This window comes from Apostichopus japonicus, chromosome 17, assembly GCF_037975245.1.
Source record: "Apostichopus japonicus isolate 1M-3 chromosome 17, ASM3797524v1, whole genome shotgun sequence".
NCBI classification, from domain to species: Eukaryota; Metazoa; Echinodermata; class Holothuroidea; order Aspidochirotida; family Stichopodidae; genus Apostichopus; species Apostichopus japonicus.
Genome location: NC_092577.1, coordinates 33,894,149 through 33,906,767, shown reverse-complemented (window position 1 = coordinate 33,906,767; position 12,619 = coordinate 33,894,149). Strand labels below are relative to the sequence as shown.

General features: G+C 36.5%; 1 protein-coding gene across 2 annotated transcripts; it reads left to right on the top strand.

The window, feature by feature from the left end:
- The first annotated feature begins 360 nt into the window (after positions 1-360).
- On the top strand, positions 361-6,978 carry LOC139954674 (uncharacterized). 2 transcript variants are annotated; one of them, XR_011788166.1, is made up of 3 exons: positions 361-801; positions 1,449-3,865; positions 4,339-6,978. XR_011788166.1 is itself a non-coding variant. In XM_071954590.1 (3 exons), exons 2-3 carry the CDS (start codon positions 3,739-3,741, stop codon positions 5,457-5,459), a joined length of 1,248 nt encoding a protein of 415 aa, XP_071810691.1. In that variant the 5' UTR covers positions 425-801; positions 1,449-3,738; the 3' UTR covers positions 5,460-6,978. The 2 variants fall into 2 exon arrangements, 1 of the variants encoding a protein (XP_071810691.1); XM_071954590.1 differs by having other exon boundaries at positions 425-801.
- Positions 6,979-12,619: the final 5,641 nt, after the last annotated feature.

Genomic DNA, 12,619 nt, shown 5'->3' with positions numbered 1-12,619 from the left:
GCTTGCCCCAGGTAAACGGATACCACTCAAACAGTTCGAGTATTTTTCATTAACCTGCTTTCTGAGCGTATCAATAATATCTACGAATCAGAAAGTTGCCGCTGAAAATTAACACAAATTTTGTACATCACTTTACCTTAACAACTGCATTATATTACGCTGTAAAAATCACAATACAATTTCACGTCACTTGCTTGGTAACTGATATCTGAAAGACCGTACTGCGATGTCATTTTGTTTGCAATTTTTTTACTAGTATATACATGGATTACTCAACTTTGTATGGGATATGCTACCTAAATATTTAGAGGGCGCTCGTGAGACTTTATTCTGATCATTCATTCACACACCATTTTTTTTTCTGTATTATGGTGGGAAAAGGTAAAATCAAAAACAACAAACATTTCATCAAGAGAAAAAGGAAAGTTTCATACCGAAAGTTTAATTGATAGAGGTCGTTTAATTAAACAATACATTTGGGAACGTGGTTTTACTTTCCAAAGTAAGGAGCCCGAATACATTACTAATTGCCTAAGTGGCTAATTGTTATCGTAACGATTAACACGTTAAAAAGTTAAGTACACACTGCGATGGATCATTCTTTACTCAGCTTGAAAAAGGTACAGTTTACAACTTCGAGAAAGATGGATTTGGAGAAGCTATCGTTAATTGGTCAACGACATTCTGGTCACATCAAACATTCCATTTTCATGTTTTTTATATCATGGATTCTTGGTTTAATCGAATGGTCCAACCCGAAACCAGATACAAATCCGCTAGTTCGGAGCCATGCAATATTTGGTAAGTTTTGCATTTCCCCTTATACTCAACGGTGTATTAGAACTAAGAAACTAGCCTTGCTCTTATTCAATATTCTATAGTAATATGATATAGGATAATGAAGGACGGTATAGACACGTAACCACTTTTAGGAGGAATTAATGTCCATTTATCACTTTTATTTATTAATTGTTGATCCTTCAAGACTCATCCAAAACATTGTTTGGACTGCTAATTCTAGGAATTATGCATCTGCAGACAAGTTAATCGGCTACTATGAAACAATGAAAAAACTAACAGCCTTTTAATTAGACGTGTTCTTCTCAATGTATTGGATAGAGGGGGAAGGGAGGGAGAAATTACCATCCAGGGGCTAATATTAAAGTTGACAGACATAAAGAAGGAGCTTGTATGTTCTTTGTAATACGCAAGAGTACACTAATTAAGGTAATACACGTTATGATATAGATAAACCTAAATTTGTATTACACATGATACCATGTGAATACAACATATTGAAGTAATGGGTATTACATTGTTACATTTTAATTGCATTATCTTAGTTAATATGTTCGCATATGCTTCCTTCCACCATCATTGAAGTGGTTGTGAAAAAAACGATGCAAGGAATATATTCACGGTACGTATTTTGTCTTCTTTTTTTTTAGGTAATTCAAGATGTTGGAGAAATGTTACCTGCTTGTCGTCTGTCTCTTTTCTATTGTTAATCACGATGGCATCATTATCGACTGTGCTAATTAACGTTGCATGCAATATTGGCGAACAGCACCACACGCTGCAGTTAGTGGCAGTCAGTGTTTGTTATTGGCCGATTCTGATTCTACCACAGATACTCTGCCTAGTGTCGGCCATGTCAAACCTTGTAAACCGATCAAAATCTACGCACCAGGACAAACAAGGTAATACGATATCTTGGAAAATGCTTTTTCGAGAACACCACTTCAATGGCCAATTACAGAAACTGAATAATCCCGGTACTAGGGTACTGTTACTCTTCCTATCACTTGCAGTTATGGTGTCAACCATGAGGATTAGTTTTTATCTCTTCATGCAAGAAAATTGTAAATTTTGGCTGGATAAAGTCTGGATTTTCTTGGAGGTCTTCGGGTTGATGTATACTGCTACATTTGCATACTTCCTGTACCTCCAACGAATATTTCTGGAAGCAAGAGAAAGATACACTACCTCGTTCATCGAAGAAAATGTCGGAGATTTAGAGAATTGTACTCTTAAAGCAAAAGATTTGTTGAAGGAATATTTGCAGCTTCGTCAGATCTTTCGGCCCTACCTTAATTGGTTACTCTTTAGTTCATCTTTTGGGTTAACTTCTTTCTTTGTATTGAATTTTGTCAATGAATACGAACATTCAACGAAAGTCACAATAACGACACCAATTCCAACCGCCCTAAACGATAGTTGGCCGCCATTTTGTACTCAATATTGCACAGAGGCAGATTTCGAACATAACACAGTTTCGCATTATTTCATCAACCTTTTGTCTCTGAGTAAAATCTGTAATGGTCTTTTTATCACAATAGCAGTGACCAAGGCACGAGATCTAAAGTATGTATGGAATGGGTTCAAAATGAAGTTGAATTTCTTATATAGCACTGCTAGCAGACGTGATAGAGTTTTCTGGGAGAGGCTGTCTCAATTTCTTGACCAAATCAATCCATCTTCTGAATTTGATATCATTCACACTGTAATAATTCCATTGGTAGGACTTGGTACAGGATTGTTATCAGGCAAACACTTCCTGTCATCCCAGAAAGCATAATACCAGTTTCTATAATAATAATTGAATAAATAGTCCAGGTATTTTGGACTGATTACAGAGAAACATATTCTAAGCATACTGGTGAGAGTTTGCATAGTCAATACGTATGTACCACTTTCGCGATACCATCATTTGTTTGAAGTTGACTCGTTCTATACCAAACGTGAAATTGAAGCAAACGAATTTGATGTAATAGTCAGCACACTGACAAATTTCTGTTATCTATATATTTTATTAAAATTTGCTATAATTCCTCATTTCAAAATTGTGATACATCTCATTTTGAACATACCTCAGTCGTTGTCATATTTTTAATTTCACATGTTCTTAGTACAGGTGGAACCCTGTCCTTATCCAAGGTCAAAATATTACAGTGAACAGTAAAAGAAGCCGAAATGAGTTGCTAAAAGCGTGCAACTGTGACGTCACACCTGTTTGCTTCAAGTTCAATTATGGAACACACTGGGACAATCTCGAATACCAATAACTCCATATTGATGTAAAAATGTTCCTCTTGACTGTCTATTTTAGTGAAACCATCGGTTCTGTTATCGACTGTAATATGATAGAAATAGGCTTACGCTCGAGGAAAAGGTTTCTCTCCCATGAACACACTATTTGTCCATAGTTGTTTTTCTGTTATGCCTGTGATAGTATTTTCTGATTGTTGTCTGTTCAAGTATCATCATTTTCATTCTATGACATAATATTAATTGTTACCTGGAGCAGGGATTTGCTTGAATTTAGTATCTTCCTGAATGCATCCAAGCTATTAGTCCCGAAGTTTTCTCGTTGTGTATAAATTAAGCTATACCTCATCATTTAAGTGTACCATATGAAGTAAGCACTATCAACAGGAAGTAAAGACGAGGAAGTATTGGACTTGTACTTTTCTGCACAACAATCATACAGTCCTCGGAAGTTAATATTTAAAGCGAACTTTCATTTCAGCTGAATAACTTTTTATTGAATTCGTATATCTGCTTTCTTTCTGTATCACACATCCGGATGAACGGCAACAAGGAAGCTACTTAACCTAAGAGTGTTACTTTGGAGATCAGAATTATAACTTATGTGAAGAGGAATCGCTTTGGTTTAGTTGTTATTGATGTTATTGCTGCTGCTGTTGTTGTATTTTTGGAATAATATTAGCTGCGATCATGGATATACAAGACAAGGAATACACACCAGGACAAGTTTCCGGTCCTTTGCAAATGATGATGTGGGTTCTCGGGTTACTCGATTGGCCATCCGACGGAAAACACATCTCGACCGTCACATCCATTGGTAAGTTATAATTGCATTTTTGGGGGGTTATGAGTATCGATAGTGATTATACCTTCATTACACAGAAATAACTTGTTATCGTGTTTAATTATTTTGATTGCATTCATTGGCTACATAAATATTTTTTTGTCCCTAAAACAAACAGTACTTGCAATTGTTTTTGTTTTTTTTAAGTTTTGCATTGATGTGAACTATGTAAAAGTCCACACTGAGCCATGGCCATTATTAACATTTCACCAGCATATTTAGTTCAAATTTTAGAATTGAAAGAAGTCTTCCAAATGGAAAACATCTCCTGTTGCAAACGTTGCAGTTTTGAAGCTGTAATGACAAATCCGATGATCTGATAATTTCTGAGATATACGCATAATTATATCACTATTTACTTTTGGTTTAAATCTTCCAAAATAATGACCTGTCTTTAAAAAGAATTATTTTAATTTTCTGCATTTTACTTTTTTTCACCGTTGCAGGCCTATCCAGGGTACGAAGGAAGCTGATGTGTGGTTCTCTCCTTGTCATTTCATTGCTGGTAACGACCGTCTCCACTGGGGCAGTGTTAATGCACTTCGTCTGTAATTTAGGACACGAGCACCATACTATGCATTTTGTAGTTGTTAGTATCTGTTTTTGGCCTGTCTTAGTCTCACCTCAGATCATTACCACCATAGTAACGTTTTCAAAACTGTTGCCAGGATATCAACATCAAAGACGAGCGAATATTTCTTGGATGAATCTATTCTCCGAGGAGAGCTTCATCCGAGATTTGGCTAAATGGCATCCTTTAGGAGGGGAAAAATGCCTCCCACGCTTCGGAATCTTGATTATACTCGAGTTATTCGCGACAGCTTTCTCAGTATGGAGGATTCTTTTCTTCCTTCTCATGCAGAAAAATTGTAAAATATGGCTCTCTAACATTTGGATGTTTGTGGAGGTTTTTGGCTTAATTTATGGGAATCTGTTCGTTTACTTTATGTATCTGCATCGCATTTTCTTGGAGAAGAAGGAAGAAGTCCGAGAGCATGTCGGAGAATTAAATAACTGTATCACCGAATGTAGACAGTTTTACAAAGAGTACTTGCAATTTAGGAGATTGTTCTTGCCGATGTTCAGTCTGTTGCTATTCAGTTCTGCATTTGGTATGACTGTGTTCTTCACTTTAAACTTGGTCCGTAATAACGATTCGAATAGCTCCGAGTCACAATTGGTAACAATTCCTCCTTCAACACTTACGTTTCGACATCTTAACTTTACATCTACATGCGCTTTGTACTGCACGGAAGCAGATTATATGCATGTCGAGTCAGCACAGTTATTTACTTACTCTTTGTCCATTTTCAAGATTATTATGGGAATTGGAGTAGCCATTTTAGTTTCCAAAGGCCGAGATGTTCGCCATAACTGGGATAAGTTTAGGCTTAATATTAATCTCATGTATGAGGCGAAGGACAGAGTATTTTGGGAAAGACTCGTGAAGTTTATAGATAGACTTCAACCCGCAACAGGAAGTGACGTTATACATACAATGATCATACCTCTTGTAGGGCTTGGCATTGGTTTGTTGAGTGGAAACCATCTTGCGGCCGTACACTAAAATGTAACGTGTAGAAGCTTGGGAAAAACGTTAATACAACGACAAAAAGTTTATAGTGTATATTTCGAAATGAGTTTTTTGTAAATAGTTCAATTTAAGAGAAAATACGAGTGCAGACTAAGTTTTGTGATTCTCAGTTAGTTTAAGTTTTCAAATAGGATAAAAATATGTTATGTAATATTCTGTAACGATAAAATAGTAAAAATTGTAAAGTACATAAGGTGAATTGAAAAAAAGAAGACGTTTGTGTCCCAATACCTTTAAATTGTAAATATCAATTTATAGAAACTCAATTAAGTCATTTGTAATTTGATTAAGTACATTCAAGCAGTATCGCACAAAATTAATAGTTTTTCTTTTCATAAATGATTCATTCAGTTTCGCACGAGCAGCTATTTCATAAATAGTTATTTATACCTTAACAATTCGGAGATAGTTAGCTTTGATCTCCTTTGTCGTGTTTATTATGAAGCCACTTTATGCACTTATTCCTAACATTGCTCAGATTTGACTGTATTGCTTTAGATTTTAATTCATGATGTATATATTTATAATTCTGAGTTCAGAAGGTATCGTTTCTTTTAATGTTTTGTGATGTGTGTCGACGGCTGGGCTTATGTGTCCCGAGGATAACATCATCAACATTCTTGTAATAGTTCATCAAATGACGAAGAATCACATTGAATACTTTGTCTTATGAAATACGCATGATACGTTCATGAGATTAAAGTGTTTGATAGTTATACAATCATGTACTCTACAGTGTTTTTGTGAAGACACATATATATTTTGCGTTACTTTTCAATGACATGTAAAAATCCATTAAATCGAAGCGATGATTTTTTTTTATGGTTTGTAATCTCTTCCAGTTAAAGACATCACCCTATGACCAATTGATTAGATTCAAATATAAATATTGAGAACTCAATCGTCTCATACTTGCACAGAACACTGGAACTTCCTTTCTTTTCTTGCGTATATCGCCGTCTCGTTTTTCAATCGGTTAAGTGTTTATGTTAATAATGTATCAATCAGAAACTTCTATTTGCCACATAATATCCAATATGGAAAACAAAACATGGTTAAAAGCAAGCTGGATACGATGCAAATTATGTTTTGAGAAACTTCTCGGTCTGTTCTGACTTATATACTCCTCGTCAACTCCTGTCGTCCATTAAGTTGGTTGTCCTTGAAGTAAATCGCTGTCTCGGTTACCAAACGGTTACTCTGGGAGCGTTTTATGCAGGGGGTTGGGACGCTTCCAAAAGTGTGGGGGAGGCACAACCACCACTCGTTATACTATAAACCGATACACACCGGCCATATTACTTAAATATATATGATGTGTTAGTATGCTATCAATACCATTATGGTGCACGTGAATAATTAAAATAAATTATTAAAATTAACAAAGGCTTAAGATATCCAAAAGACAGTTCTTCATCAAAGGGGCACATTTTATTTGACAGTAGGGCACATTTGCTATTTTAGAAAAAAGTGGGGGCACGTGCCCCCAGTGCCCCCCCCCCTCCCCCTCGGCTCCTGTCCCCTGGTTTAATGTCAACATTAGTTACAAAGTTCTAGTTTACACACAATATCCCATATGCATTCAGATGCAAGCAATGGGTAAAACAAAGCTAGTAGGATACAATTCTGTTTTGAGAAACTTCGCCCTTTGTTCTATTTTTTTACTCAGCATCAACTCTTGTCTTACATTTTTGTAGCTAAAGCTCGGACTTTTTTGTTCGATGAGGAATATTATGGTGCATGGCTGAAGAAAATGTTATTATTACATTTGCAACATTTGAAGAAACTTATGTTCAACTGATATTGTTTTTACCACAAATGTTACTCAGCAATTCGTTTTTAGCTCATACCAGCATGCTGGTGTGAGCGATTGTTACAGTGCGGCGTCTATCACTCTATCCGTCAACAATTGGTAAAACCGCTTCCACTCGCACAGTGTTTAATGGAATTTCATGAAACTTGGACACAAGGACCATTGGGTATAGGGCCATCAGAGATAGTCCGAAATTTGGGGTCAAAGGTCACCTGTGGGCCGAAATGGGCCATTTTGTGGAAATACGCAAAATGCTTCTTCTCCTACAGATTCCATGGTACAATGTTGAGGGTTTGTCACGATAGTACTATGGAAGTTTTACCTTCAGGGTGTTCATGAATTTGAGATCAAAGATCAACTAGGGGTCTTTTGTGGCCCGGGCCCCGGCCCTATATTTTCAAATTGCTTCCGTTCGTACAGTGTATGGCCAGTTTTAATGAAAATTGGTCACAACGTTCCTCGGGATGAGGGTTACGAGGGGTGTTCGGAAAATTGAGGTCAAATGTCATTTAGGAGGTTATCGGGGGTCATTCTTTGTAACATTTTCAAATATCTCAATCTCCTCAAGATTTTGATGGATCACATTCAAAGTTGAACTGATGATTGTTGGATTGTGTGTGAATAAGGTGATGCCTAATAATTTTTGGTCAAAAGTTAATTAATTACAATTAATCCCCATTGTTTAAAAAAATCTGAGGCTTCACCTTTTTGCCAAAGCTCCTTTAATTTGTCTCTCAGTCTCTGCAGTGTTTGTTTACATTTGTGGTTAAGCTCTGCAGAGGCTGTTAGCGTAATTAAAGCAGGATTGGGAGTTGTTATTAACTGTTGAACTGTAAGCATGAGAGCCCTACAGCCAATCAGCACTTGCCGATTCTTAGAAGTCTTTGAGCCTGAGGTATAGGCAGCCAGCCAAAATTTTGGGAAGGCGTGCTTGTGAAGTTATGTCTGCTCAGGTAGAGGGGGGGGGGGTGAGTTTAATAGGGTAGGTCAGTGGTATTGTTTGAGAGAGTGGGTAAAATAGGATTTAAAGGGGGAAAATAGGAATTATAGCCAGTGGTGTGGCCAGGATTCTGCTAACGGAGGGGGGGGGGGTTATCGCCGTTTTGAGCTTGGGGTATCAATTTGTCTTTGAACCTAAAATGTATGGCTTCATGGGCCCAAAATTGGTGGAATCTGAAAAATGGCCTGAAATTTGGTGGGCCATAAAGTTTTGTGGGCCCTACATTTTTGAGCTCGAAAAGGTATGAGCTCTGGTGCTCTAGTTTTTTTCTGAGTACGTTTTTGACAACCCTATAGCTCTAACAAGGGTCGTAGTGACCATCACGTTGAGCAATTTTAACGTTGTAAAGATGATGAAGATCAAAAGAGGTCATACAAATGACCAAATTGGTCAAATTGGGTTTCTCAATTTAACTAAAATAGGTCTAGAAATGTTCAATTACGGTATATATGAAATGTCCTTAGCAACCACCATACATATTTAATATCGCTGAAATATGAAATAAAAATTGTAAGATGTGCATTTACTTTGATCTGATTATAGGAATAAACACACACTCGGAAAGATTCAAGTCAAACAGTAAGTTTTTTATGAAGATTATGTTTATAATATTTGTATTTTGAAATATTGTTCTGTCCTCTATATCCCTGAGTAGTTGTTAGCCTAGTTTATGACGACCTGTTGTAATTTTTCTTTCCTTAAATCAGCTTAAAGAAAATCTTAACTTTGAACTGCCAAGTTAAGACACTTTTATTGCCAGCTGTATGAATGAGAAATTATACCTAAATGGCATAAAATTGTACGCCATATAGTTAGCCCGGTTTTACTTTGAAAATGGAAGTTGTTTATATAAGTTGATGATCTATTATGATAAGCATGCAGGTAAATTATTACAACCACTGAAAATTATGGACAATGCATTCATAATTCATTGTCTAGTTATTACCCTAACAAAATATTATACTTAACAAACTATCTTTTCACCTTCTATTTATCCTTTTGTTTTCTTTACGAAACAGATAAAACAGAAGCCATAATTAGGTTTTCTTTAATTTCACTTTCAAGTAATTAATTTACATTGACTTCTCTATCCTTGACAATTTCAGTATTTTCTTGCGATGTTTTCATTCAGTAACAATAAGTGCCATAACAGTCTCGTAATGGCATTTGCTTACTCGGATAACTAACTTGCGTATTTAGATATACAAGAATGCATTTTCAACTAGACTGGCATGATGACGTTATTCACTCAGGTGTGCGAGCGAGGTAGGAATCCGGGCGGCGTATTTTTTTCCCCCAGGGCGAACGTGGGCATCGGCCAATCAAATCCCTGGATTCCAAACATGTGACGCTTTTTCAAAAAACATGTACAGTTCTGAATCTTTTTTCCTAGTTTTGACCCCAGATTATGAACGACAATCCTTCATTTTCCTATAAACTGTGTCCCTTACACACTTTCTAAACCCTAACTCTGATTTCAAACGAATTTGTTAATTCCTGAAAAACCTGAAACCCACGTTCGTCCTGGGAAAAAATACGCATCCGGGCGCGAAGCTACAGGTGCCCTGTCACAATAACAGTAATGTACATCCGCTCTGAAAACCCTTGTCGGAAAATAGTCTTAAGTGGACCTAATGAAGTGACTTTGTCGGCAAGTTTTCAGCCATGATCAGCCTTTTTGATGTTTGATTGTTGAAGAAGATGACAAAGGCTACTAATGGTCTAAGAATCGAGAGGATTGAAGATGATTTTAGGCATTTTAGAAATTCCTGGGTGAAAAAGGACGATTCCGAATCGAGAGCTGACAGATGAGTTGTAGCACTATGCTTTATTTGAATGTTACATATAAGCCTAAACAATTCAAATATCATGCGGTGGCTAAAAAAATGTCTTTTGAAAACTTCTTTCTGTGCTCTAGCGGCTTTGGACGAATTCAATTTGTAAGTCAATCGAGTAATAAATTGTGGTACGAGAACTACATAGGCGTAAACCACAAATGTATCCGCGAAGCATTTATACACAACTATCAAAATATGTACATCTACCCATTCGATAGGCTACGTTAAGGAGAGTAGTGGAAAAAGAAACACTGATCTAGTATATTACGTCGTTATATAAATTGATATATATTTACACGTTGTGAAAATTATATCACTTATAAACTTGTTAACAGGGGCGCAACAACATATATAATTTCCGGGTGGGGATGGGTTGGGGTGGGGTGGGATATTCCACAAAGAAGAAAATTGAGATGATCAGTGCATCAAATGCATCAAATGCACTTGCGATACAACCTACGTTAGTTTAAATTGACCTAGTCATCACGAAATACCGATATCAATTTATTTTTTAGTAATGGTCTTATTACCAAACAACATGATTCACTATTATGTCAGAGGTTCCTTTTTTTTCATCGCTTGATGAAGTTTCTGAGAATGTTTTCATCTCTTTTTATTGACATTTCATATAAATTGCAGGTTACAGCATGAAATTATGTTACACGGGTAAAAATGAAATGGTATCCAAGTGTTTACACTGTGAAATTTACATTAGATGTCTTAATTAGCCATACAATGTAGTCTGCTCAGAAGCAAGAGCCGATAAATGCGACATAAATCTTAAATATAACTCAGTTTTTATTTGACTGACGTATGCAAGACGTTATTATGGAAGTTACGTTTTTTATTTATTTATTTTTTTCTTTCTATTTGGGAGGTAGGGGGCTTCAAACTTCTAGTTAACATTGGAACTGATAGAAGAACTAATATATTGCTTACACTGGAAAATTGAACATTTGATATGTAAAATTCAGAAAGTTAAAAGGATGCTTTAATGCTTTAATAAGTCTATTGAGGCCATAGAAAACATCCTCGTGAAGAAACGCTTCAAAAGCGTTCATCTGCTTCCAAAAATAATGTGGCATTGCCCGAAGAAATGATCTCAGGTCTCCTCCTCTGTTTTAACAAAAACTATATGAATATGCTATCGAGTATATTTATAAAGAAATAAGAATATACTCGTTCAAAGTTTACGATGAATAAAACGGAACAGAGTTTTGGAGTGATTCCTCTCAAGCCGAATGTCTTTGACACTGACAAATCGTGCACTAGATGTTTGTCCTCAAATTGCAAAGATGTATTCCAATTTTCTACTGCCTTTGTATTTCCGAAGAAAAACTGCTTTTGTTTTCCATCTGCATTTGGTTTCTGTGAAAACTGTATTATTCACGATTAACTTGCAACTTCTTCCTCGTTTACTTTCCGTGTAGACATTCCTATGCACGAAAGTAGAATACAGAAAGATCCTATCGCTGAATACCAATGGGGTATTATCTTAATGATAAATATTTGCATGATAAACGTGAAAACTATTCCTAAAGTCAACATGATCGTAACCATGACAGCTCGTTCCGTTTTGACAGCCAAAAGCACAGCCATCTGAGCCAAAAATGAGAAAATCCCAGGTGCCAAAGATATAGCCCAATAATACGAAGGACTGGGCGCACTCCAGATATCCATTACCGTGCATATGACAGCATTGATCAAAAACAAGAAGAAAGCATTGGCAAATACTATACACAGTACATTTATTCCCATATCTTGAAGCTTTCTACCGATAGTGAAGCCAAATCCAATGAAGCAAGCCGCTCCTATGGCAAATAATACTCCAATTGAATCTATTTCATCATTTTGAACAGATGCTGGAAATATGAAAGAAGGACGTGCGATCAAAACGACTCCTGAAATGCACAATATAGTAAAGAAAAGATCAAGTAACCGTAGCGATTGCTTCAATAGTATCCAACCAAAAACACCACCAAAAATTGGCATACAATTAAAAATGGCGACTGCGTCCCCAACGGGTATTTTACTGATTGATAATGTAAGAAATGTTCCACCAGTGGCGTAAACACCAGCAGATACTACAAGAACAAGATACTGTTTTCTATTGTACAGTACCTTAACTCTCGTGACTATTATGCAAATCAATGAGAATGCCATGATGACGTTTGGATACAATGCAAGCAAAAGATGCGGATGAACTTCTTGCGTCGATATTGCAACAGAAACATCGAGACAGGAAAACAAGATGGCCGCTAGAAGAGCCACCAGCATCCCTCGAGATGGGATCAACTTTTGCAACATGGAACTAAGTCTTTTGTTTTCAGCAGACCTGTCTTCGTTACCAGGAAGCTTCTTCTCATCTCCGATGGCGATTTCATCTGCAGTGGGTAGGCTGGGATTTTCTGTGTTAGTTCCATCTTTCGGCACAATTGGTGCAGGAGCCTCCAATTCTATAGCTAGATTATCCATTCTTACT